The sequence below is a fragment of the Apium graveolens genome, chromosome 5, assembly GCF_009905375.1.
Source record: "Apium graveolens cultivar Ventura chromosome 5, ASM990537v1, whole genome shotgun sequence".
Classification (NCBI taxonomy): domain Eukaryota; kingdom Viridiplantae; phylum Streptophyta; class Magnoliopsida; order Apiales; family Apiaceae; genus Apium; species Apium graveolens.
In genome coordinates, this window is record NC_133651.1 from 217,423,546 (window position 1) to 217,451,082 (window position 27,537).

The 27,537-nt window shown below is 37.9% G+C and overlaps 3 protein-coding genes across 5 annotated transcripts; 1 reads left to right on the forward strand and 2 right to left on the reverse strand.

Annotated features, from left to right (window-relative positions):
- Nucleotides 1–534: 534 nt before the first annotated feature.
- On the reverse strand, nucleotides 535–3,244 carry LOC141660702 (uncharacterized). The gene is made up of 4 exons (XM_074467690.1): nucleotides 2,065–3,244; nucleotides 1,628–1,803; nucleotides 1,199–1,555; nucleotides 535–687 (listed from the first exon to the last, which is right to left on the reverse strand). The coding sequence occupies exons 1-4, from the start codon at nucleotides 3,242–3,244 to the stop codon at nucleotides 535–537; spliced, it is 1,866 nt and encodes a 621-aa protein (XP_074323791.1).
- A 6,402-nt stretch (nucleotides 3,245–9,646) lies between these two features.
- Nucleotides 9,647–15,320, reverse strand: LOC141724832 (aldo-keto reductase family 4 member C10-like). Of its 2 annotated transcripts, XM_074527118.1 has the most exons (4): nucleotides 15,109–15,320; nucleotides 14,117–14,762; nucleotides 13,166–13,420; nucleotides 9,647–10,067 (listed from the first exon to the last, which is right to left on the reverse strand). In XM_074527118.1, the coding sequence occupies exons 2-4, from the start codon at nucleotides 14,681–14,683 to the stop codon at nucleotides 9,807–9,809; spliced, it is 1,083 nt and encodes a 360-aa protein (XP_074383219.1). In that variant the 5' UTR covers nucleotides 14,684–14,762; nucleotides 15,109–15,320; the 3' UTR covers nucleotides 9,647–9,806. The 2 variants fall into 2 exon arrangements, with proteins under 2 accessions (XP_074383219.1, XP_074383220.1); XM_074527119.1 differs by lacking the exon at nucleotides 15,109–15,320 and having other exon boundaries at nucleotides 14,117–15,093.
- A 2,607-nt stretch (nucleotides 15,321–17,927) lies between these two features.
- LOC141724833 (heavy metal-associated isoprenylated plant protein 28-like) lies at nucleotides 17,928–23,599 on the forward strand. Of its 2 annotated transcripts, XM_074527120.1 has the most exons (6): nucleotides 18,455–18,947; nucleotides 19,504–19,623; nucleotides 19,686–19,784; nucleotides 21,255–22,466; nucleotides 22,779–22,854; nucleotides 22,958–23,599. In XM_074527120.1, the coding sequence occupies exons 4-6, from the start codon at nucleotides 22,458–22,460 to the stop codon at nucleotides 23,329–23,331; spliced, it is 459 nt and encodes a 152-aa protein (XP_074383221.1). In that variant the 5' UTR covers nucleotides 18,455–18,947; nucleotides 19,504–19,623; nucleotides 19,686–19,784; nucleotides 21,255–22,457; the 3' UTR covers nucleotides 23,332–23,599. The 2 variants fall into 2 exon arrangements, 1 of the variants encoding a protein (XP_074383221.1); XR_012576908.1 differs by lacking the exons at nucleotides 18,455–18,947; nucleotides 21,255–22,466 and adding an exon at nucleotides 17,928–18,186 and having other exon boundaries at nucleotides 19,686–19,821; nucleotides 22,958–23,020.
- Nucleotides 23,600–27,537: the final 3,938 nt, after the last annotated feature.

Sequence of the window (27,537 nt, forward strand, 5' to 3'; positions counted from 1 at the left end):
GCCAGGAATTTTATGAAAGTCTTTATGAAGAAGGTTCCTGACTTCGATTGGGCGGCTCTGGGTGCGAGCACAGCGAGGCATGCTGACAAGTTGAAGCTAGAGATGGAGAGGGATGCCCAAATTGCTGAGGAGGCTCGGCTCGCGGCCGAGAAGGCCCAGGTCGCTGGTGAAAATCGTGAGGGAGCAGAGGCTGATAACCCTTAATGTAATTTTAATTAGAACTAGACTTTTGACTGGGTAAGCGGGCACCCCTCTCGTCTCGCGCTTGTATTTGAAATATTCTACCTCGGGGCATAACTTATTTAACTTTTGTTTGTATAAAATGTCAAGTTATTTGTGCCCGCGTATGTCTTTACGGTGCTAGCTGGTTTTTTTTGTGTTTTCTTACCATGCTTCTACTGACCAAAAGTAATCATAACTCTGGCCGCTTATGGCGAGCGTTACCCCTTCACTGCGAGCCCAATTTATTCAGCTCGTGTCATTTGTTCAATCAAACAACCATTGAAAGAGAATGCCAAGTGGAACAAGCCCGCATCAACTCGCAGGTGTTGTAGGTGTGCTCGCACTAGGAGCTCGCATGTGTCTTCTCCTCGCATCATGCGACTTTGAGTATGTTTGATGGAGGGATGGGCCCCCTGGGTCGCATTTATGGTCTTGAGGGCCAGGGTATGAGCTCGCATCGCGGGCCTATACCTCTTTATCCACATCTTTTATCTACTATGTGTTCATATTTTTTTAAGCGGGTCGTGGCCCGGCTCGTTTCATGTTCTTGGCATCAAGCGGGTCGGGGCCCCGCTTGATTTAACATGTTAATAAAACAACTGTTCTGTCCTCGCATGGGTTCCCAAGGATGGGGTCCCCTGCTGGGTATTTAATCTATTAACAGAAGTTAAAATATCAAGTGCACAAATAGAGATCAATCGTTTATTCATAGATAATGGGAAGTGAAAGGAATACATGCTTGTGGTCTCAGGGAGGCACCTATATGGCACTACCCTCCGAGACTTAGGAATATTTGAAGATAATACTAAGTCTGAAAAGAATAATATTACTGATAATACTTGCGAAGGTGTTCCGCGTTCCAGGCTCTTGGGATCAACTTGTCTTGCATATCATTGAGGTGGTAGGTTCCCTCCCAGAGCACCGATTTTATCTTGTAAGGGCCTTCCCAATTCGCTCCAAAGACTCCGTGACTCACCACCTTGGTATTTGGCATGACCCGGCGCAGAACCAAATCTCCCACCTTGAAAGTTCGGGCCCGAACCTTACTGTTGTAATGCCTAGTTGTCCTCTGCTGATATGCCGCTATCCTGATCTGAGCCTCTTCTCGAGTTTCTTCGATCATATCCAAATAAAACCGATGATTGACCTCGTTTGCCTCTGAGTCATAGTTGTCTCTTCGAATAGATCCTGCTCTCACTTCAACGGGCACCATAGCTTCACACCCATACACCAGAGAGAAAGGGGTCTCTCCATTTGTGGTTCGGGGTGTAGTGTTGTAAGACCATAGGACCTGGGCGAGCTCTTCTAGCCATGCTCCTTTCTTCTCTTCAAGCTTTGCCTTTAAGGTATGCTTAATGATTTTATTAACAGCCTCTGTCTGCCCGTTACTCTGGGGGTGGCAGACTGCGCTAAAGCTCTTCTGAATCCCCAGTTGCTCACAAAACTCTCGCATCTCCTTGCTATCAAATTGCTTCACATTGTCAGATATCAGCTTGTAAGGGATGCCATAGCGACATACAATAGCCCTGTATACAAACTCCCTGAGCTTTTTCGCTGTGATAGTGGCTAGGGGCTCGGCCTCTGCCCACTTAGTGAAATAGTCTACCGCAACCACCGCATACTTGACGCCTCCCCTGGCCTTCGGGAGTTCCCCAATCAGATCAATTCCCCACATGGAGAAGGGCCAGGGGCTCATGAGGGATGTGAGAGAGGCCACGGGGTTGTTGTAATAATTGGCATATCGCTAACACTTATCACAAGCTCGGGAGAATTCAAAGGCGTCTTTTTTCAGCGTTGGCCAGTAGTAGCCTTGACGGAGGATTTTCTGAGCTAGAGAGCTACCCCCCGAGTGATTGCCACAAATGCCCTCGTGTACTTCCCTTAGGATGTAGTTGCATTCCTCCCCATATATGCATTTGAGAAGAGGAACACTGAACCCTCTTCTGTATAGAATCCCATCGTATATCACATAGCGGGCTGCTTTGTATTTTATCCTCCTTGCCTCGTTCTTTTCGTCCGGAAGTGAACCTTCTCTTATGTATGCTAGAATAGATGTCATCCACGTGGGGCCGAGCTCATTACTGAGGCTGCCCACCTCGTGCTCGGGCACACTAGGTTGCCTCTGTATATCAAGGGGCACGGTCCCTAGCAAAGTGCTCTCGCGGCGTGAGCCGAGCTTAGCTAGCTCGTCTGCGCCTTCATTCTGCCCATGCGGGATTAGTTCCAGCCTCACCTCGTTGAATCTTGCGATTATCCTCTGTGCGCACTTCAGGTAAAGCTCTGTTCTCGGCCCCTTAGCTTGATACCCCTCATTTATCTGATAGACCACAATCATGGAGTAACTAAACACATTCAAATTCTCGACCTTCATTTCCAAAGATAGCTTGAGACCGTTGATTAGGGCCTCATACTCAGCATCATTGTTGGTTGCATGAAAGGCCAGATGGGTTGTACGTCTGATCTTGTGCGCCTCTGGGCTGATTAGCTCGATTCCAGCTCCTGCTCCATCACCGTTAGAGGCACCATCCACATATAGGCTCCACCATGGGGCACTATTTTGTCTCTCCAGTCCAACTTCTTCTGTGCTAGGTATAACAACAAGGGCTCCCGGCTCCACTTCTTGATGTGAGGGAAATTCTAGCACAAAATCGGCCAGGGCTTGGCCTTTGATCGCAGTCCTTGGCTTATAATCCACCTCGAATTGGCCGAGCTCAACCGTCCACTTCAACATTCGACCAGAAGACTCTGGTTTATGCATCACTTGTCTGAGGGGGTAGGAGGTTCGCACTTCAATCTTATGTGCCTGAAAATAGGGCCTAAGTTTTCGGGAGGCCAGGATCAGAGCATATGCTAGCTTTTCGAGGCTTGTGTATCGAGTCTCGGCATCGGCTAGCCTTTTGCTCACATAATATACCGGGAGCTGGACATCATCCTCCTCTCGGACTAATACCGCACTTATTGCAAAGTCGGAGACAGCCAAGTATAGGGTCAAAGTTTCTCCTGCCTTTGGGTTGGACAACATTGGAGGGCTGCTGAGATGCTTCTTTATGTTCTGAAAGGCTTCCTCACATTCTTCGGTCCACTTAAAATTCTCCCCGCTCTTTTAATTGCTTTGAAGAACTCTTGGCATTTATCGGAGGATTTTGAGACGAAGCGATTCAAGGCAGCCACTCGTCCCGTTAAGCTTTGAACATCCTTCACCCGTTGAGGGGATCTCATCTCGAGTAGGGCTTGTATCTTGGCTGGATTGGCCTCAATGCCTCTATGGTTGACAATAAATCTCAAAAACTTCCCCGATTCAACCCCAAACACACATTTCTGGGGGTTGAGCTTCATTCTGTACTCCCTTAGGATCTGGAACATTTCTGCCAGGTGGCGGACATGATCCCTCACTTCTTTCGACTTCACCAGCATGTCATCTACATAGGCCTCCATAGTCTTCCCCAATTGATGTTTGAACATCTTATTCACCAGCCTCTGATAGGTTGCCCCCGCATTAAGGAGCCCGAAGGGCATCCCGATGTAACAGTAAAGGCCCCGATCAGTAATAAAGGAGGTGTGCTCCTGATCTGGCCCATACATGGGGATTTGGTTATATCCCGAATAAGCATCCATAAAACTAAGCAATGCGTGCCCAGCCGTGGAATCAACCAGCTGGTCGATTCGGGGTAGAGGAAAGCTGTCCTTCGGGCAGGCTTTGTTCAGGTCGGTGAAGTCTACACATGTCCTCCACTTGCCATTGGGCTTCTTGACAAGCACGGGGTTGGCCAGCCACACGGGGTAGAAGGCCTCTCTCACAAGTCCTGCCTCCATTAATCTATCCACTTCTTCTCTGAGGGCCTCTGCCCTCTCTCCACTAATCGGCCGTCTCTTTTGCCTAACCCCCTTCTTTTTCGGGTCCAAGTTGAGCCGGTGGCACATGACATTTGGGTCAATCCCTATCATATCAGAGTGTGACCATGCAAAGACATCCAAATTCTCCCTTAGGAAGCGGGCTAGATCCTCTCTCAAGTTAGGATTTAGGTTAGAGCCTATTCTGAGTACCTTGGAGGGATCATTTGGGTCTACCAAGATCGGGATTGTGTCCTCTGCGGCCCCAGCCCTCTCGACCATTGGGGGCATTCTCGGGTCTAAATCTGCGAGAGCCTCGCTAGATTTTCCCATTCCCGTGATTGTCAAACCTTCCGCATCCTTGAGCTCGGTCTGGTGAGCTCGGGCCGGATTTATCAAGCGTTCAGAGGTTGCAGTTACAGTGTGAGTGATTCCGTCGGGCAGGTCCCTAGTGATTGTTGTTTCTTTGTGTGCCCACTTCCTTCTCCTAAGTCTTGCAGCGATTTATTCTGGGCTCTCTTCTTCATCACTTGCTTCCTCTACAATCCCCTCCTGTATCAACATGATGGGCTGAGAGGCTTCTATTAGCAAGGCCCCTGGACGTGGTTCCACGTGAATTCCCATGTGCTCGAAGTAGTTCTCGGGCAACTCCTCAATTGAGATCAAATTACAAGTCTCGTGGCCCTCGGGACGTGTTCTTTTCCTGCTCTCTTCCTCTTTCATGGGGACGTCGCACTCACCTGCTTCAGCTATCTCCCTTGAGGCACTTCTTGACTCGGCCGCCTTGAGTGCCTGGTTGTAGCAGACCCTGGATTCGTATTGACAACTCTTCAAGATGCCTACCCCCGTGGGGGTTGGGAATTTTATCGTCATATGATGGATCGAGGTCACCATCCTCATCGCCCTCATAAGGGGTCTGCCCACTATAATATTGTAGGCACAAGGCTGGTCTACAACTGTAAACATAGCGATCTGGGTGGCCACATGAGGCACCTCTCCTATGGTCACCGGGAGCCGAATTGTCCCTTTCACTCCGATCGAGTTTCCCGTGAACCCATACAGGTGCCCACCTGTTGAGGTTAATTCTCTATCCAATAATCTCAGTTTTTTGTAGGCATCATAAGTCAAAACATCAGCCGAGCTCCCGGTGTCCACCATTGCTCGGTGAACATTCACCGTCCCAATCTTCATTTTTATGACTAGGGCATCGGTATGAGGGTAATGCACCCATTTTGCATCGTTCTCCTAAAACACGATATCATCGGCCTCCCTTTCAAAGAGCTCCGGGGGCCTTTGGCTTAGATGATTGACGTTGGTGAGTGGCTTGTCCTTTACTTCCCGGGCATATCTGTCCATCGCCTTCCGGCTGTCTCCACCAATGTGAGACCCGCCTAGAATAATATGAATACTACCAGCCCGAGGGACCCTTTCTTTGTCTTCTGGGGGTGGAGGAGGGACGGTATGATAATCCGTCCTGTGTCTTCGAACGTCCTTGACAACCCACTCCGTAAGCTTCCCTTGTCTAATCAAAGTCTCAATCTCATCCTTTAGTTGTCTACAATCAGCTGTATCGTGTCCGGTGGCCTCATGGTACGCACAATACTTCGAAGTGTCTCTTTTATTGTATTATGTGAGAGGAGTTGCCTTCCTGAATACCCCCTTCCCTACATATGTAGCATATATGTGGTCGATAGAGGCTACCAGAGGGGTGTGTGTCTGCCATTTGCTTGTATAAGGCCTTCCTGAATCTTTAGTGGTCTCTTTGCCACGGGCAGACTTTTTCGGGCTCGAACTACGCCGATACGTCTTCCTCCTCTCGTCAGGGCTTAAGGATCGGTCCCTCTTGTCTTGATAGCTTTCGCTGATTTTCAGTTCTCTCATCGATTTCTCTACCCTCTTGAAGGGTTCGGCTTGCTCATAGAACTCGGCCAAGGTCCTCGGCTCACTCGCTTGGAGGTTCTTCCAAAATTTCGATCCTTCTTTCAGCCCTGCTATCAAGAAATTTTTGATGGTCTCCTCACTGGCTCCTCTCACCTTGGGGACCTCGGCGTTAAACCGACGAAAGTATTCTGCCAAGGGCTCCCCCTCCCTTTGCTTGATGTTGGCTAACGTGGCCACAGGAGGCGAATAGTGGAGGGTCGACTGAAATTGTCTGACGAACAAGTCCTCCAATTGCCTCCACGTTCTTATGCTAGCCGGTCCCAACTTAGAGAACCATTGTTGGGCACTACCTCTGAGTGATGCCGCGGAGAGTCTGCAGCGGGTCATCTCTGGCACCTGATAGACTTCCATCTCGGTGTTAAATTGTATAAGGTACTCCGCCGGGTCGGCTTCGCCGTTGAATAGAAGGTCGGGGTTGTGCCTAAATACCCGAGGTAGGGGGGATGATCGGATAGCAGCCGTAAACGGAGAGGGGGCAGCCGATGCAGGGGGCCCTCTCTTCTCTCGCTCCATCTCATCTAAGATCCTTCTCAGGTCCCTTACTCTAATAACTTCTCCTTCTCTGTCACCACCCGTATTACTCGAATGGTGTGAGCCCTGAGGTCGTTCGTGGCGTCCCCCTCCTCCAGCTCGCGCCTGCGACTCCTCTTCACGGTTGTCTCTGCGTCTACGTCGCTCCTCCCTCCTGGGCGAGGTGCGTTGACGTCTTTCCGGAGGGGTCGCTGCACGTTCCCTTTTCGAGCCTCTCTGATCCACGGGCTCTTTCTCTTCTCTCTCCTTCTTACAATTCTCCAATTTGAGCATGATGTCATGCTCGCTTAGTTTTTTACCCACTCGGTCTAGCACGCTAGTTGACCTTGCCTCAGATGAAGCTGGCTTCTGCCCCGATCTCGTAAAGATCTGGCTGCCCCGCTCATCATGGCCTCGGGGTATATCTTCCTTTTCGCGCGATGTTTCTTTCTTCTGCTTGGTCTCGGTTGCCACGTCATCAAAATCGTTGATCAGCTTCTTCTGAGGGCCTTTGCCCTTCCAGCTACGCTGTGAGACCTTGAGGCGGCGCGCCTTACGCTTGGCGTTCCGGACCGAGCTTCTTTCTACCTTTGACATTCGGGCGTTGATCTGATTCATCTGATCGGCCAGCCCTTCGAGATACGTTATCACAGCCTGCCCGTCCACGGTTGCAATTGGTGGAGGTGGCGCCTGATTCTCTGGGGGCGTGTGTTCAAAAGTAAGGTCCTTCTTCTTGCCTCCATTCCCTGGTGTCGCCGCTTGCTTGCTTTCTTTGGTCATCTTTCTCCCTAAGATGAACCTCCTAGCCCTCCTTCTAGCGCCAAATGTTATAGGGAGAATTTCGTATAACAGTGTTGTGGAGGTTAATGGGTGGAACAAAGATCAAAGACGGTGTTCAAGGGCGGAGGAAGGTTGTTTGGTGGTGGTTGAGCTTGTATGTGGACTCCTTAAGAAAGAATAGGGTTTGTTATTCTCTGTCAAGTGTCGACTCATCCCTCATACAAGTGCCTACGTACCCTATTTATAGGGATCAAGCCTCACGTAGTTCTTGGGGAACAAGTCACGTAGGCTAGGGTTAGGACTCTTCAGCCCGTGCAGCCCAAGCCCACGATAAAGTCAGGCCTTCAACCAATTAGTCACGTAAATCTCGACCGGCTCCACACGCTTCCTATAATCTCACGGCATCTCCGTATTTCTTCCCATAATTATAGCAATAACCCGTGTCGGCCCCGAAATTTACGAGCAACTCAGTCATCTATGAGCCACTTTCCATGTCGAACACAAAGTCCTCTAATGCGGGCCGGCCTGGCGGCCTCGGCCCGCACCGCCTTCCTTTTTAACCAATAAATACAATGTTAACTTTGATTTCATAAGATGTGGGCTCATGGGCCCAGCCCGCGTGTGGGCACCTGAGCCCAGCCCGCGTGTGGGCAACCGAGCCCAGCTCGCGTGTGGGCAACCGAGCCCAGCCCGCGTGAAGTCATCTGAGCCCACCTCGCGTGCTATCATCTGAGCCCAGCTCGCGTGAAGTCATCTGAGCGCACCTCGCGTGTGGACACCTAAGCCCACCTCGCATATGAGAGTCCAGATGGCAAATGTGAGCCCAGCTCGCATATGAGAGCCCAACTCACTTGTCATGAGCCCAGTTCACATGTGGTCACGTGAGCCCAGCCCACATGTGCTAGCCCAAGTCTTATTAATCCATGGTTCTAGCCCACACACGAGAGCCCAGCTTCTCAATGCACCTATAGGGACCTGTTTAGGGCCCATGGCCGAAAGCGGGCATAACATTTGACTTCGAATTACTGTATAAATATAGGTAAAATCAAGAATCATTGATTCTTGATCAGTGATTAAGTACCAAACTGAAGTAGTATTAGGCTGCGATCCATTGTTTTGGTAGGGGAGTTTGGCACAAGCCACAAGTAGAGCTGGCCACTTGTGCGGTCCGTGCGTGTCGGGCCGGGCCGCACATGGGTTGGGCACTCGGAAACATAACACTGAACCGGCCTGTTAATGAGCGAACCGGGCTCGGGCCGGGCTTGAGTTGAAGAAACCGAAGTTGTGATCGTCCAGGCGAATAACCGTGTACGAAACCCGCGGGCTCGTGCGATTTACTGGGCTCGGACTGCATGCTCTGCACCGCTAGACTTCTTTTCCATTCTGCTACTTGATAATATATTATAAGTATTAATATATTTTTAGTCAGGATACACAGTCACACATGACAGGAGTGTAGTGTTAGTGTAGGAGTGTAGCGTTAGTGTAGGCTGTATATTGAAAATAATTAATTACCAATATTTGTGTTTTTTTATTTTTCTTTAATTTTTCTGTTGTCCCGCTGTTCAGCATAGCAAATAATTCGGACTTTGTGTTTTTAAATTTTTCTGTTAAATAATATATTTCATATTTCATAATTACTTCAATTTTTTTATTTGGTAAAATAATAATTTTATTATTTTAATTTTTTGGGTTGAAAGAAGATGACACCTCATATAAATTTTATGAATTTAAAAATATTACAAATGAATAAAAACAAAGATTATGTATATGAATTACAGAGAGAAATAAAACAACTAAACAAATGTGTACTCTACTAAACAAAACAACCCGCGGGCTCTTGCGGCTGTGCGGGCTGCCTGGTCCGTGCGGGCTCGTGCGGTCCCGGGTTATTAAAATGAAATTCGTACTCGGTTCGTACAGTTTAGCGAGTTGGGCGGGTTTAAACCGGCCCGGTTCGGTCCGAATTTTCTCCGGTTTCGATACGAGCCGGTCCCAAATGAGCGGTTCGAACCCGCTCATTTGGCCGGCTCTAGCCACAAGGAACGCAATTTTTATTTTTAATATAATCTTAAAATTTCAAAAAGGAAAATATGCAGAGGAGAATAGTAAATCACAATTTAGAAAAAAATGTAAATAGATAAAATCAACTTACATCCGTAAGCATGTCAATTTTGTGTTGACATATTAATTTGACTTTCATCCGTAAATATGTCAATTTGGCGTGATTTTAAGTTCAAGATTAAAGGAACACTTTAAATAGTGTCCGAACCAATTTATGTTTTGTCTCTGTATCAAATCGTGTTGATAATTAAGTTGGATTTAAGTTTTGTTTCTGTCATATCATAGATGAGTTTCACAATTGATGGATAAACATTTTCACAAATTAAGTTTCCAGTATACAATGTTCCTTTGTACCAGCATTCGTGGTATGAAAAAAGCATACAAACAAACATATCAACCAAAATGACATCAATATGTTTGTAAACTACAATTGCAGAGCATAGATATAGAGCTAATCTTCAGGAATTGGATTCTGCGTCATCTTCCATCTCATTTACGGCTTGAAGTGGGCCACTACCATGAACAAATGCACTGTCCGAAAAGCTAGTCATCGGGCCATTTCCAAATAAGCATATCTGCGGCTCTATCTGATTCAGGCGATTCCATTCACTATCCGACAATGACCAGCTGAAAATGTCTATGTTTTTTCTTATGCGATCAGGCTTTACGCTACATGGCAGTACACTTGTCCCTCTTTGAAGACCCCACTTCAGTATAATCTAAAAAAAGATAAATTATAACAAAATGTGAGTTCATGAAAGATATATATTAGGGACAATACAAAGTACAAACCTTTAGTAATCAAAACCTAATTGGAGGCCTTCATCAAATAAACAATCTATTGTAGGAGATGTCACAGCTACTTTGAATGATGTGAAGAACATTTAAAGAACCAGACTTGTGTCTTCATATGCATTGACATATACTATTGGACAGTTTGATGCATAAGATATTCAGTAAAGTTTCAATTGCAAAAGCATCAGTTTTCTGAAGCTATAACAATTAAAAAGATGGCTTATATGAATGAATCTAACAGAGACAGAAGATGTTGGGAAAAAAGCCCAGCCATATAAGAGATTTTGAAACTCACAATCAAATGATATTTTACTGTAACTTGCTTCCAATTTTTTCCAGATAATTGTAGTTCTAATCACTACCTAAATGCCAAGTTGTGCAAAATATTTTTCTGTTTACAAAAACTACCATGCTGGACCAACAAATATTAGTAGACATACTTGTGTAATAAAGGACGCTTTTTATCCTAAACTAGCTGAGACAACAACCCTTGTATAGTAAACTTAATTGCTGCAGAATTTACTCTGTTTAATCAATTTTACCCAAACTAAAAGTGGCTACACAAATAGATGTAAAAAATGTGTCTTCTGATCTGAAACATATAAAGCCCAAAGAAAGGTCACTGCCATAAACCAAAGATCCTCAATAGGGAGGGACATGGAGAAGGAACAATCAAACATTAGGTTCTTTAACTTCGTAACATGAATACAATTCTAGCTCATTAAAGAGAGGAAATCTGATTTCGAAGACAATTGGACATCTCAATTTGGCAACTCAAAGGCATATGATACAGCCTATTTAATTACGCCGCCGATACAACTCAATTTAAACAAGAATGTAATAAGTAAATATTAGATCAACTGTCACAGGGATCTCAGAGAGTATTATTTGTCAAAAAAAGAAGAATTAAATACCAGTCTACAGTCTTGAAGAATTGCTATATTGGAAGAAGTTCATTTAATTGATCAAGCCTCGATGCAATAATAAAGGAAGTTGAATTACTTAAGTGACAAAGATCTCTACAACGTGGCATACAGATCATATACATATGCAGAACAAGGAAAAAGGGATTAAAATTGAAAAGAACCACAGCCTCAAAGTCAAGACATGAAAAACCGTCACTAAAGTTAGTCACTCATGAACCAGACAGTACATCGAGTGTCGACATTTATTTGGAGGAATTTCTTCATTATCTTTGGTGATTTTCAGAAATGGTATTGCTGTCAAGAAGTTATTTTAATTCTCTATTAATTAGTTTAAATCAATTAATTGATTTATGAAAATAAATTAATCCAATCAGAACTATTGTATTCCCTAAATTATTTAAAAGATTAATTAATTTGGAATTATTATAATTAATTCAAGGATGTTTAAATGATTAAAAGACTATGAAAATTGGTTAAAAGACAATCAAAATGAATTAGCAAGACTATCTGTGCTAGTCTTACTGATTGTCTTTGTAGCAAATACAGATAGTCTTACCGATAGTTATGGCAAGTTAAAGGACAGTCTTTTCAGCTATAATGAAAGTCTTTCCGACAATTTTTCTACTACAAAGGCAGATATATAAGTTCAAAAGGTCAACAACAAATCATAAAAAAATTCATAAGCAAAAAGTGATCGAAAAAACAACATTAAAGCTAACATTCATTTTCAAATAAATTAGCTTGTACTTGTGAAACTATCTAGCGGATCAAAGTCCATAGTTCTAGTCTCAAACTGCTTTTTAGCATTTGATCTTTTTATTACAAAAAAAAAATGTTCATGTCGAATTTATTCTAGATTTGTTCTAATTAGTTTGAGATTAAATCCTTGTAATCTGTACTGTATTTGTCAACCTATCAAGTTTAATACAAGTTATATTCAACTTGAATCTTGTTTCATTTTATTCCGCATCAATTTGTTCTTCAAATATCACTATTGTATATGTAAACTTACAATAAAGCTTGATTTCAGTCTGTTGTTATTGATGAAGAGAGACCATTATCAATCATTTCTAAGGTCGAATTCACGGATAACAAATTTTCTTCTGAAACTTCCAGGAAAAAACTTCGAATTGGGAGGGCAGAGTCTTGATACAGAGATTTCTGATTAGTATCTTGAAAAACTATAGAGCCTTCGGAGTTATTAAATTATCATTATCCGAAGAAATTCGATAAAACAGTATAGTTAGTATTCAACCCCCCCCCCTAACAAACTATTGGGACCTAACAGCAACATACAATTCCTAACTCAATATGCCTGAACAGTTTTCTTTTTTGTTGCACAATCAACATAGATACTACTTGTAATTGAAATAAGAAGTTTGATACATTATGATTTATGATAAAGTTTGAATGTATTACTAATGTTGTGTTCTGATTCCAATATCTTCACTAGGGAAAGCAGTAAAGCACTTGATGGGAAAACATACAGAGATAGAGAATGTTTACAGCTCTAAAGTACCAAGTAATTACCAGGGAACAAAGACTTAAACTAACAAAAGTAACTACAGTATATGTATTATATTAAAAATAAGATAACAGGTCCCAGATCACATGCTTTCACTATTTCAAGTTAAAAATCGATATGATTTATTTATAAAAATATTATCATGGTTATGTTGGAATCTAATCCCAATAAAAATGATGCTATGAAGATATGTGGCCTAAATATCTAGCGACCTTGCAGGTTAACACAGTGCAACTTAAAAAGTCGTGTTTTCTGTTACGAAAATAATCATGAGATGTTCATGGACCTACGGTTCTAAATGTGTACATCATTTTCCCTGTCAACAGAAGAGTTTAACTTTAAGAAGGATTTTAGATCTCTTTAGCATTCTTTACGCAAGACTTTGAAAGAAATTGCAATCTTGCTCTTAAAATGAAAAATGGTCAAAAGGGAGTTTTGGTACAATAAAAAACAAAACAATTTCTGAATTTCAAATTCTAGAACCAACATAAAGCATAATATAGTTGATGATATTATTTTGAAACAAAGCATAGAAAACATCATGATTAGGGTATAAAAGCTTCAAGTGTACCTGCTCTGGTGTTTTCTTATGCACATCTGCTATCTCGCCAACGACTGACAATTTCAACATTGGCCCATGAACTGATTTCGACCTTCTAAAAGAAATGCGAGGAGTTCCAGGTTCATCTTCCTCACCTGATCCACTTTCGGAGAGAGCAGGACTAGAACTTGGAACTCCTAAGGGTGTGTGAGCAGATACATGTATACTTCTTGATTGACAGAACTTAACAAGTTCATCTTGCCTCCAAAAAGGATGCAACTCGATCTATGGGGCAATCAGAAACGTAAATTGTGATATGTAAAGGTTTTTATTCTGAGCACTAAAGTATAGTTAACAATATCAAGAAACACCAAACAAACAAAAGCTAAACCCTAAACATTCAGAGTGGAATGTGTTAGAGAATAAAGGCCATTCCGTACCGAACAAGATCAATGCATTATTAGTTATTAGTTATTACATATATTCATGTGTGTCATTAGTACATATATTCTTGTGTGTCTTTGTATACTCTGCTATTCCGACTCTTCACTTCCGACCTACTCTCACTGTGTCAACGTGATGCACACAGGATGCAAATATTATCCAAAAAGGAATCTTACATTCCTAACATTTAAAAAGTTTGAATAAAATTTATAAGTGAAAGAATCTTTAATGAGAAGAGTATTACGGGGTTGCAAAGTAGTTAGCAGGAACAGTGAAAAGCAGTATCAGAATACATTTAAAATTAATTGACCTCTAAAATTCTAATAGTAGCCAATGAGAATGCTTGGGAATATGATTGTATGACTAATTTTCGATATGATATAATGAGACAGACAAGAAGTTGGAATCGTTGTTAACTCGCTATCGTAACCACAATAGACCTGGAAAGACACTTATGGAGCTTCAATACATTCAACAAGTATTGGAAAATCATGTCATTTATGCATTAAAATGTGTATAAATGAACATTCTACCAACCTGATTAACTGCGGGCACTATTTTGGAGAATTTAAGCAATTCTTCCATCTGCTGCAGACTGAAATTGCTAACTCCAATTGCTCGAACTAACCCCAACTGAATTAGATCTTCCATTGCTTTCCATGTAGATTTCAGTCTACTCAAAAATTGTCTATACTCACTGCTGGAATGTGCAGGCGGATCAGTAGCATCCCCAAACGCAGAGCTTTCAGGCCAATGCATCAAATAAAGATCCAAATATGACACTCCAAGGTTCTTAAGCGAAACTCTAACAGATTTTTCAATTTTATTAATCGAATTCAACGTACAATATAATTTAGAAGTCAAAAAGAGATCCTCCCTCTTTATTGAACCTTTAAAAGCTTCAGCTAACGCTTCCCCGACTTCAACCTCATTCCCATAAAGATGTGCACAATCTATATGATGATACCCGACAGATAATGCAGTCTTTACGGCTTCAACACAAAGATCACCACCACTTTGCCAAGTCCCAAGCCCTATAGCCGGAATTTTAGCACCCGTATTCAACACAAAATAAGTCCCTGAAGTCCCAATCTTTCCTATCATCTCTTCGAAAATTTTCAATCCCACAAACTAGAAAAAACTCACAACAGCAAAATACAGCAAAAACCCAACTAGACAAAACCTAAATTTGCAAACTTGCAAGTGTTAGATGCCAATCAGACAAAAACCCAAGACAGATAAATACTCAAAGAATCTAAACTGAAGTTGATACATATAAATAATTAAATATATGTATGCAGTACACAACATAAATAGTACTACTAGATTCTAAGGAACAAGACAACAAAACATTCTAGTCAGAAAACAACAGCAATCTAAAACAAAAGGCAAGAAATAGACAGAAAGATTTGTCGGCACAATAATAAAAACAAAAACCCAAATGAGCAAACAGTCACAAACTTTATAAAAATGATAAAATAATCATAAACCCGAGAATTAAAAATGAATAAAAATAACAAAGAACTGACCCTTTATTTACAGGAGAATCAGACTGGTATTATGAATGTAGTGAGTGCGTGCGTGTGTATGTACATGTAAGTTGTATATACGATATTCAAATGAAGAGGGGGCTGGGCTGGTCAACAACGGCAACAGAGGGGAGTAAACAACAGTTGAATTGCCAAATTTCTTCTTCTTCCTGCTAAGTGGGTTCTATTTCAATCATATTCCAAAGGCAAGCCTTATAATCAAATTATTATTAATGCTATTATTATTGTTTATTTATGAGGCTCCGTTTAGGATTGCACTGGGGTGGCAAAATCAGACAATACCCGAAACCCGACACTAACCCAACCTGCAAAAGTACGAATTATGATCGAGGATTTTGATTTTCAGTTCAGGTTGGGTAAAAATTTACTCGAAAAAATCGGGTTATTTTCGGGTTGACCCGAAATACCCGAAACCGACATGTTTATTTAAATAATTAATATATATATATTATATATGTATATAAATGGTAGGTTATATTTTATAAATCATTTGTAATATTGTGTTTTATTATATATCTATTTTTTATATTAATTTGGCATAACATTTTAGTTTTGTAATGATGTAAATTAATTTTTTTAATTTTAATTTTTTTAATTTTTTCTAATTTTTGAGTTATTTCGGGTCAAACAGGTCTATTTCGGGTTACTCGGGTACCTACCAGGTCAGATTCGTGTCACAATTTTTGCACCCGTTTCAGGTTGGGTCGGGTTCGGGTCAGACTAAAAAAAATCAGGTACATCCAACCCGACAAGAACCCGACCCAAAACTTGAAATTGCCACCCCTAGATTTCACTGGGGTGGCAAAATCAGACACGACCCGAAACCCGACACGAACCCAACCCGCAAAAGTACGAATTATGATTGAGGATTTTGATTTTCGGGTCGGGTTTGGGTTGGGTAAAAATTTACCCGAAAAAATTGGGTTATTTTTGGGTTGACCCGAAATACCCGAAACCGACATGTTTATTTAAATAATATATATATATATGAGTATATATGTATAAAAATGGTAGGTTATATTTTATAAATCATTTGTAATATTGTGTTTTATTATATTTCTATTTTTTATATTAATTTGGCATAACATTTAAGTTTTGTAATGATGTAAATTAATTTTTTTAATTTTTTCTAATTTTTGAGTTATTTCGGGTCAAACAGGTCAATTTCAGGTTACTCGGGTACCTACCAGGTCGGATTCGTGTCACAATTTTTGAACCCGTTTCGGGTCGGGTCGGGTTCGAATCAGATTAAAAAAAAATCAGGTACATCCAACCCGACAAGAACCCGACCCAAAACCCGAAATTGTCATCCCTAGATTGCACTAAAATTATAACTGAAATCAGCTGATTCTCTCGCTCAAAAGCTAAGGAGAAATTACCAAAAATTCTGCATTTTGTATTGAGTTTTCTTGGTTGTAGTGGGATTGGGGTGAGGGCAAAAAATATATTTCTTTTAGAAAATATAACAAAATGGCGTATTTGAAAAATGGATAACACTGTTACCTATTTGATAAATGAGTATTATAAAAAGATATTAAAAAAATATTTGTTTTAAAAATAAAATAAAACAAAAGATACGCATAAATGAAATGCATATCAGGTTTATTAAAATCGTGATAGGAATCACTGGATTGCGTATGTGAAATTATATTTTTTTATTTTTTCTTGAAAACTTTTTTTTACACAAGATATTCATTTGTAAAAAGCGTATTAGTAATACTCCACTTAGAAATGTATTTTACGTTAATTTTTTTGGTCAAAATTATCAAAAGTGATATTTTTATCACAAATTTTAAAAAGGAAGAAATTTTTATCATTTTTTCTAGGGATTATTTTTTGTTGCACCTATTTGCAAAAAGTTGAACTTGCATCGAATTGTAGAATAAGTCTATTTTTGTAAAAAAAATATGAAAATTTGTAATTTTATGAATAAAATTTTTAAATAAGTATTTTTGCAAATTCTTTTAAAAAAATTTTAAAAAAACCATAGCTAAAAAATGATTTATTTCAAAAGTATGAGCACTTACTTTCTCAAATAATTTTTACGGGGCGTTTGGTTCGGGAAACGGAATGGAATAGAGAATGTGAAATGAGCAAAAAGGAAATGAATGATCCTGAAGAAGCGGAATGAATTACTACTTTGTTATATTGATATTTGATTTTTCTAATAATATAGTGTAAAAAGAGTCAATATATTTTATATTTATAATAATATAATTTATTAACATTAAAATAAATTAATATAATTAATTTATAACATCTTTACTTTTTTGAGAAAAGTTAACATATAAATAAAATATCAAAGTTGTTATAAATTTGTAAAAACTAATAAAAAATTTTATTTTAGCAAAATAACTTATGTATTATTTTTTTTGGGTTGCAAAATTTAAATTATAAAAAAAATGGAAAGAGAATGCAAATATCTAGGGGGTGGGCATTGAGTAATTGATTTATAATTTTATTGAATTTGAATAATTAGACCGATTTTTATCAATTAAACCAATTTTTGAACAATTAGACTGATTTTTGACCAATTTTTAAGTAATAATTATAATAATTGAATTTGTAGTCGAGTTGATTTGTTAACATAATTAGTCTCCATTAATCACCGTCTAATAGAACAAAAATTATAAAAAAAGAGAACCGAATAAATTGTTAAACAGAAAAACTAAAAGCAAAACCAAATAATTGGTTCAACAAAGATTAATAAAAAATCGAAAATATATTAAAGCTTCAATTGTCGCATTCTTTTTATAGTTGCAAAGCAGTGTTACCGCCTAACAATACATCATCTTTTGTTGAGACGGTTATTTTTATGAATGCGGTTAATTGTTTTCTGTAAACCGAGTAAGTGAATTAGAGGATCCATTCTAACCAAGTTATATCTCAATTAGATCCCACTCCTTATATTTCAATTCCTACACTTTGGGCACACAACACATTTCTGCTACTGCATCGATGGAAAGGTTGATTTGCAAGTTGCCTTTGTTACTCGTGCCGCAGGAGACAGCAAGTTTAGAGCACACTTTATTACAAACTTCAACTTGGATGTTTTCGGTTGGAACCTCAATTTCATTTTCATAAAATTAGTATCAAATTCTTTATGTTTGTTGTTATAAGTTATAACTAAAATTACTTGTATGTTATCTTAAATCCACATTTATTTTTTTGGTTATAATGTAGTTCCAAAGTGCCTGAGATACTATTCCACCTAAATTAAAATTGCAAGTACTTATATAAATTTTATATAAACTTTTTTCTTAAGTCATTGCATTGTTTGTTTCTGGGCTGTATTATTTTTGTGGTTTGTGGAAATTAGTTTATTAAGTTGGTAGGTTTTTGTTTTTTTTTTACAAAATGAACCAAGAACTTTTATAGGAAGCGGTTTTGTTGCAAGGTGTTATGACAATCTCAGTTATTTGATATTTCGGTTTTTGAGGTGACTCTCTTGAGGTTTTGCCTCTTGGGAATAGGATTGTGGTGTGTCCTGAGATATTCATTTCCATACCTGCTAACTTAGATGGCCCAATATTCTGTTTGAGTGGTGGGTATCTGTAACAAGATGAAGTTCATGAAGTATTTAATATAGGATAAGAGCTCTCTGACCCCAGGAAATGTAATAGAGGGCTTGATTAGTTTCTACATGAACAAAATTTCGAGATTTGGAACAATTGGATAGATATTTTACCATGGACCTGTGGCCTTTTCTTCCCTGCCTGCAACTCACCCTTACGATTTAGCATATACACACACTGATGAAGCATTCGAAATACTCAAATACACAGGCTAACAAATTCCATTTATAAGCTTGTACCCAGGTATGCCTACAGTATTCAATATCACTTTATCTATTGTAAAGCGGGGTAACAAGTGTACTAAAAAGGGATAGGGTACGGATGGTTAAAAGTGACATTGTAACAGGCTAATGGTTTAGGAAACATGCCACATTCATTAGTACGGATGTCGTAAGAAGCTTCAAGAAGAGGCTTGCCTGGCCAGGAAGAACTACAATTACACCCCTGACCAGTTCTTAGATAAGCAGCTTGAGTGTCAGTATATAGTTTGAAAGTTTTGAAAAGAAGAATTGCATAAAGGCTAAAATTCAGAAGTTTTGTTCATTATAGTTTCAGATGCAAGTGACAGAGTCTAGAATACATTCTGTTTTGCCTTAGTTGCAATATACACAACTCTTTAAAAACTACGAGACAGATTTAATTATCTGTGACGAATATGCACAGCCATTTTACTGTTCTTGTGGCAGAACCACAGAAGTAGCTATCTTAAGTCAATACCATCTGATCAATTAATTATGGTAAATGCGCGCATACACATTAATCCATAGTGTTTACTCGTTAATACTGGCAACTTTTGCAGAATGAGTGCTAAAAGGCTGCTGAAGACATGGAGATTCTGGCTCGTGGTTGCTGAAAGCGAGTTTGATATGGACCTTGAAGTAGCTATCTTAAGTCAATACCATCTGATCAATTAATTATGGTAAATGCGCGCATACACATTAATCCATAGTGTTTACTCGTTAATACTGGCAACTTTTGCAGAATGAGTGCTAAAAGGCTGCTGAAGACATGGAGATTCTGGCTCGTGGTTGCTGAAAGCGAGTTTGATATGGACCTTGACTCCTTGAGCACATTTACAGGGTAAAGTTTTTGAAGATACCATCCAGCGCTTGTCAAGGTCATCTATCTATAATTTATCTGTCTATCTATTTGTTTTATGTCCATTTTATTTGGCCTATAAAATTACCCTGTATTGTCACATATTTAACATTGTATCTGTATCTATAAAAAGTTGTTATTACACGGCCTCTGTGACTTTAATAAACATGTTTGTTCAGATTTATAATTAGGATGAAGAAATTAATATAAATAGAAATCATATCATCGACGATGGTAGACTTCCGGAATGGTTCTCAGATGTTCTTTCTACCATATTTTTTTCAGTAGTTATTAATTTGTACTATTTTTTTGATTTGGAGATTCATTATTATCACTATTCGATGCCTATTTATAAATTTTTTATATTGATTTAACGAACATAGAATAATTGACACAGAACCGTGATTGCATCATTCGCTCACTGCATGCTTCTTGACATTATGTACGTGAATTGGTTATACCTCTGTAATTATCATGTTTCTATCTGATTGAAAAATGAATCATCTTTAAGTGCATTTTAGAGGTTTCCAGTTAAGATACTTCTCTGGTTGTTTTGTTTTAAAAATATGTATATGTTCCATGCTCATTGATTCTGCGTCAGTCAGATTACTTGTCTTAGTCTTAGTAATGAAACTTGTTATAGACAGAGGTAATATGTAAGTCTATAATTATATTGTATGTCCTATTAAAAACCATATATTATATAATTAAAGCATTAAAGTGATTAAGATCTTTATGTTTATTCTTGTGTGCACGGATAATCTATAACATGTCTTGGCATTTGATTACAAACTGCGATTACAGATAAACAAAGAACAAGAGATATAGACAAAGTAAAAAAAATGTTGCTTGTACATTTTAACCAAGAGCTTAATTTGTTCTGATTATGAGGAATCAGACTTGTGATTATCACCATCGGACATTTTACTATACATGACTGATTAAAATATATATTTTTGTACTTTTAAAATTGTTATGTATAGATATAACTTGCACTCCTGCAGTACAGTAGAAACCCTCTAAATTAATACTCCATAGTGATAAAAGGTCTCGGTCCCATGTGACAATAAGCATTAACATATAAACCCCTCTAATGTTATCACCTTTTTAAAGTGATGATTATTTTCAGTCCCAACGATACCACTTTAGAGGGTTTTTACTGTAATTGGTTACATATCTCGTACTATGCAATAGATATTTATGATTTTATGTCAAAATCTCGTCTCTTGTATGAATATGAGTTTATACGGAGTCCCGTTTTTTATAAAAGTTATTTCTTTTAGTTTAATAATAATACTGCAACTACTTTTGATCCACCAAGATTTTGCATATTTTATATTTGATACCCAAAAATTCTACGAGGACCATCTCCTTTACACTCGCTATTTTATAGTGTGGTCTAAACTCTTATCCAAGACATTTTCTTATATTTAGTTGCTCTTTTTTTTATAGAATATTTACAACTTGTTGGATTTGGAGATTGAAAAGTTAGAGGGATCAACTGTGACACATTGGAATATAGAAGCTACAGGATGTTATTGGCTATTGTAGATTCATATGCATGGATCCACTGCTGATTCTCGAGTTACCAACTTTAACATATGTCATTCCTTTTTCATTTACATAGTTCATCTATGACCTTATATATCATAAATCAGTAATTCTGGTTCTAATTTTTTCGTATGCGGTATTGGAAAATATTAGATGGTTAACGAACACTTTTTTGCTATTTCAAGTTCGGAATTTAGATTGAAACAAGATGTATCTCTCCTGGTTTAATGTGCGGTACTAGATTTTAATTTCTACAGATTGGTGTATGCAAGATCATTAAGTTAATGATCAGAATTTAACTTCTGTTTTACCTAAATACAACATATATGTGCTCTTTCTGCACACTTCAGCATTCGTAAGAGATAAAGTTCTTATCTAAAAAAGGTATTTACACTGGTTTTTTTCTGCTCAAAAGTAAATTCTTTCATATTAAACATAACTGGCCTTTTGTATTGATTTTCAAGTATATTCAGTCCAACAGGATTGTGTAAATGCATATCTGATGTCCAAGTATTCTGATTCTTTATGCCGTGGTATATACTTCTGGACACGAGCTTTTCACTTATTGTTTTTTTCTTTTTATCCACAAGTTGCATAGAAAATGCTTTGTTAGTTGGTATTTGATATTTTTGCAGGACAGAAGCAAAATTGCATCAGTTTTGTCTTACCTGTCATAATCACGTCAGTTGCTCAGCAATTTATTCTCCTTTCTTCTTTTCAAATGCTTACCGACCCTATCACCTTCATGAGATCATGGAATGCTGAAATTTTATTATCTGGTGGCTAGAAGCCTAGAAATGCGAAAGATATTTTATAAGCATTACAATATGAAATTTAAGCGTTTAGACGTTCTTTTTCTTTGCTTTAGGGACCTTTCGGAAGTTCCTGGAAAAAACATGTAGTGGGTTGGACCAGTTTCCTATCAGTTATTCTTTTTTATTTTTTCCCTTCAGATGTCTCTTTCCTTTATCTCTGTAAAACAATGTCTAATTATAATAGGAGAGCTGAAATTGCCTATATATAAGGCAGCAGAGTTTACCATTTTATTCACAAATTTTCTGGAATACCTTAGGTGACTTAAAGCTTAAGTTTGAGGATTCTAAGATGTCAACAGTAATTCCTTTTGCTCTATCTTTATAATGAGATTTTCTTTATGAGTGTGTATACTAGTTTTCCTAGTGCATGTGCATTTTGTTGATTCTTAGGGTTTCATATGGAGTTGTTCACATTATCATGTCCTAAAGAGTAATCTTATTCCGCATCACATTCAGTATGATTCATATTCGTCTTTCAACATTTCATATGAATAATGGAAGCATTTGAGTAGTCTATATTTTGAAAGTGTCCGTTTTACTAACAGCGTACATAAATATGTCAATATCTGTTTTGCTGGTAAAGTTGTGTTCTAATTCTATTTTGTATTAGACTGTTGAGATGATGGTGCACATGGATTGTCCTGGATGTGAAAACAAGATCAGGAAAGCTCTTCGGAGGCTAGAGGGTACATGCATACTGTTTGCCTCAATCATTTCTCTTCTTTTTTAAGAATTGGACACGTTATTTTTAAGTTGTGGTAATGGATTTTTGAAATTTCAATCTTACAGGAGTTGATGATATTGAGATAGATATGGGCATGCAAAAAGTAACTGTGACAGGATGGGCTGATCTAGAGAAGGTCCTTAAGACTGCAAGGAGAAATGGAAGGCAAGCTGAGTTATGGCCAGCTCCTGGTGAGCCAGAGTTTGAAAACGTAGACCATTACTACAACAATGATCAGTATCAGTATCAGCATCAGAGTCATCCTATGGTTCATACATCAGCCGAGGATGAATATAACTCCTCCTCCAACTATTACGAGCAGGGTTACTATGGTCATGAACACCGTTATTCTCATCAGCCAGCTCACTCGACCATAATGGATCGACAAGCCAGTGCTTACTTCAGTGATGAAAATACCAGTGCTTGTTCAATTATGTGATGATACAGTATCTTGTATTCGTATCTTCAGCAGTTTCATTCCTTGCGCACAATTTGCAACCAATCCTATATGTCCTCTTCTTTCACTCGTCATATTAAACTAAAACTCCTGTAGGATACATTCTTCGGATAAACTATTATCATGTCATTGGAGTTGAGCTTCAAATATAACGTCAATCTCAGAAAGTGATGTAACATTTTGTAATCTGGAATGTGATTTCACGGAGTTACTATTTAATTTACTAGAAACTTGTGGTGGAGTGTAGATGCTTCTTGTTCACTGGTTATATGAAAAAGTACACGCACCAAACTAAAAATTTTATCTCTACTAGTATGAATTAGACCTGACAACCTTTGGTGTCCTATATATAAATGTTTTCCTGTATCAAATCTTAAACTCGAACCCGAATTTGACCCGAATTTTCATTCATGTACGTAACTAATATATTCTTGTTTATCCGCTTTAATATACTAAAATACACGAATTATATGCGAAAAATATTAATTGATAAAAAATACAATAAATAATTAAATATTGAATTGCTCACTCATATAGTCAAGAAATAATAAAATATATTTTAATATTTATAATTATATATATGTTATTTAGAATAGGTAAAATTCATATTTGGTGTTTAGTATATATATGTATATTATATATTTTTTAAATTGTAATTATTTAATTATTCCGTGTACTTTCGTTTCGTGTCGTGTACCTGTATTAGAAACCCAAACCCGACACTAATTATATTCGTATTTTTTCGTATTCATGTACTTTTGTGTTCGTGTACCAAATTTTCAAATCCAAATACTAATTATTCGTGTCATTTCGTATCGTGTTCACGTGTCGTATATCAGTATTGACAGGTTAATATGAATGGATATGAGAAAATGCTACATATACAAAATTAGTTTATAAAATTATTACAAAATGACACCTGAAATCATTCATGTATTTACACTAATAATATTAACTAAATTATTAAGGCCATAATCATTTTGTAACAACTTTTTCTTAATTTTTTTTGCATCTAGTATTAAATATATCAATTCGGAAAGACTATTTTTAATTATAATTTTAACTATGATAATTTTATTTTATATATTTATTATTTCATCACTTATTAACTAAACACATCCAAATAATTTTTCCCTAATTTTTTACTAATAATTTAACTTTATCTTAAAAATAATTTAATTAAAAACTATATTGCAAAAAATATCTTTTAAACTATCTTGCTCAAAATTGTAGAAAATATTTTGAGCCATGGTGCTAGAATTCTCCGATTTTATCAATTATATCTCCGATTAATTCTTTGCAAAGCAGGTGATCGATCGATTTTTGAAATCTGATTTATACCTATTTATTCTTCTTGATTGGTGTATTGCAAATAATATTATATGTAAAATAGAATTCTAACTCAATTAAAATGTAAATAAATAAATTATAAGATATGATAAATATATATATAAACTTATAAATTATCAATAAAATAAGAATATTAAAATTTAATACAATTTAAATTATTAAAATGCATTCGATTTTTCATCTAATTAAATATTAAATGGGTCTTTTTACAAATGATATCTACCGATTACCCATTTTTATCACATTTATATCTAAAAAAGAAAAGAATCTCAGCCGTTAATATTGATTCTAATCCAAGGGTTAGAAAGAAAAATGGTACGGAGGACATATACAGATGCATACAGAGGACATATTTGGTTTGGGGATACATAGAAAACAGGAGCAAAACTGTTTAAAAGAGAATCGATGATAATGACGATGATGATGAAGCTCAGTTTGATTGGTGGTGGTGGAAGAGGCTTTTTCTCCTTTAATACCATGAAACCCTGTTGTTATAATAATAATTATTATAGTAATTTTAATTATAATTATAATTACTCATTGTTTTATAAATCATCAATTACAAACATTCACTCCATTTCTTGCTGCTTGGAATCATTCCCTAACATCTCTAACTCATTAGGTTTGTTGAACATTAAGAGATGTGTGTGTTTATTATTATGAGAGAGATGAGAGAGATGTGGAAAATATTAACTGTATTATTATTTCAACTGAAGTCTATACAATGGTATATGTAGTGAAAGAATGTACAGGACGGTAAAATCTGTTACGACTAACAAACTGATGCCAAAAGAGGGGTAACAGGATAAATACATCAAAAGAGGGGTAACAGGATAAATACATCAAAAGAGGGGTAACAGGATAAATAGTAAAACTAAACTATTATTTACAAAGAGTGATGTCATTATATACTAAGTAATATGTCCAACACCCCTCCTCAAGTTGGAGGTGGAGTGAACACCCAACTTGTGAATGATAGAGCTGTGTTGATGTCCGGTAAGAGGCTTTATGAGCACATCTGCTAGTTGCAGGGAAGTTGGGACATATGACTGTGAAATGAGACCTCCAAGAAGTTTTTCCCGTACAAAATGGCAGTCAATATCGATGTGTTTCGTACGTTCATGGAACACAGGATTTTTGGCTATATAAATTGCAGCTTCACTATCACATTTGACAGAAATAGGCAAAATATCAGGTACATCTAGTTCATGTAATAACCGAGATAACCAAGCAAGTTCAGCAGTAATTCGTCTAAGAGATCTATACTCGGCCTCTGCAGAAGACAAGGAAATGGTATGCTGCTTCTTTGATTTCCAAGAAACTAGACTACCCCCAACTAAAACAACATAACCACTAACAGATTTTCTAGTATGAGAGCAGGAAGCCCAATCAGCATCACAATATGCTTCCAATTGAATATTAGAAGATTTATTAAAAAACAAACCCTGAGAAGGATTAGCACTTAGATATCGGAGAACATGTAATACAGCATGCCAATGAGGGAGCCTTGGTGTAGCCATAAATTGGCTTAAGTGTTGTACTGAGAAGGCCAAATCTGGGCGAGTGTTAGTGAGAAAATTTAACTTTCCCACTAATTTTCTATATAAAGCAGCATCTGAGAATAAGTCACCTTCAGTTGGTGATAATTTGACTGATAAGTCAAGTGGACTAACCACGGGAGGACTGTTCAAGTGACCAAATTCTGTAAGAAGATCAGTAGCAAATTTTTGTTGAGAGACAACCATCCCATCAGGAACATTTGAAAATTCTAAACCGAGAAAGTAATGAAGAGACCCCAGATCTTTGATCTTGAAAGCAGAGTCCAAATATGACTTGATGTGAGAGATTTCAACGTCATCATTCCCAACAACCATTATATCATCTACATAAACAGCCATATAAACAACAGAATTGCCAGACTTTTTGTAAAAGAGTGAATGATCATTTTGAGAAGATTGATAGCCTTGAGAAATTAAAGCAGTACTAAGCTTTGAAAACCAGTTTCTAGAGGCCTGTTTGAGGCCATATAATGATTTTAAGAGTTTACAGACCAAAGTAGGATCAGAAAGGAAAATACCAGGGGGTGGTTTCATATAAACATCTTCATGGAGATCTCCATGAAGAAAAGCATTGTTAACGTCAAGTTGATACATTTTCCATCCTTTCTTAACAGCAACTGCTACTAGGCTCCTTATGGTGGCCATTTTGACTACAGGAGAAAAAGTTTCAAAATAGTCTATACCCTCTTTTTGGGTAAAACCTTTAACTACAAGCCTAGCTTTGTATCTCTAAATAGAACCATCTGCATGATGCTTAACTTTAAAAACCCATTTGCAACTAATGGCCTTTTTGCCAGGAGGAAGAGGAACTAAGGACCATGTATTGTTAGCTTCCAAGGCAGAAAATTCGTTTGCTATAGCCTGTTGCCACTCAGGAAATTTAGATGCTTCTTCATAAGACTGTGGCTCAGCAGGAGGTAAAGATAGAAAACCACTGTTACAACAAATGGACTGAACATGAGAGGATGTGTGAGATATACATAAAGATGTGATTGTGTTATCACAGGAGGTTTCACAAACATTAGCTTTGCAAGATGATGGAAAAGAATGCACATAATCTTTGAGATAGGTAGGGAGTTGATGAACTCTGGTAGATTTTCTAACAAGAGGAGGTGTGAAATGATTTTGAGGTGAAGTATCAGTATTTTCAGAAAAATCAGTATCGGGTACAGAACTTTGTGAAATATGAGTAAAATTGTTATGTATGAGAGACATAGGAGATGTAGAATCATGGTGTGGCAGAAGAATATCTTGTGGAAATTCTGTATCAGGGACAGGT

Coding starts and splice junctions, on each gene's coding strand:
- LOC141724832 (XM_074527118.1), bottom strand. CDS start 14,683: ATGATAGGAAAGATTGGGACTTCAGGGACTTATTTTGTGTTGAATACG. Junction 13,421..14,116: donor TAGTGCCCGCAGTTAATCAG/GTTGGTAGAATG, acceptor ATTGCCCCATAG/ATCGAGTTGCATCCTTTTTG. Junction 10,068..13,165: donor ATAAGAAAACACCAGAGCAG/GTACACTTGAAG, acceptor ATCTTTTTTTAG/ATTATACTGAAGTGGGGTCT.
- LOC141660702 (XM_074467690.1), bottom strand. CDS start 3,244: ATGTTGTCCAACCCAAAGGCAGGAGAAACTTTGACCCTATACTTGGCT. Junction 1,804..2,064: donor TTGTGGCAATCACTCGGGGG/GTAGCTCTCTAG, acceptor CTAAGTGGGCAG/AGGCCGAGCCCCTAGCCACT. Junction 688..1,198: donor TCATGCCAAATACCAAGGTG/GTGAGTCACGGA, acceptor AAAGAGGTATAG/GCCCGCGATGCGAGCTCATA.
- LOC141724833 (XM_074527120.1), top strand. Junction 22,855..22,957: donor AGCTCTTCGGAGGCTAGAGG/GTACATGCATAC, acceptor TCAATCTTACAG/GAGTTGATGATATTGAGATA.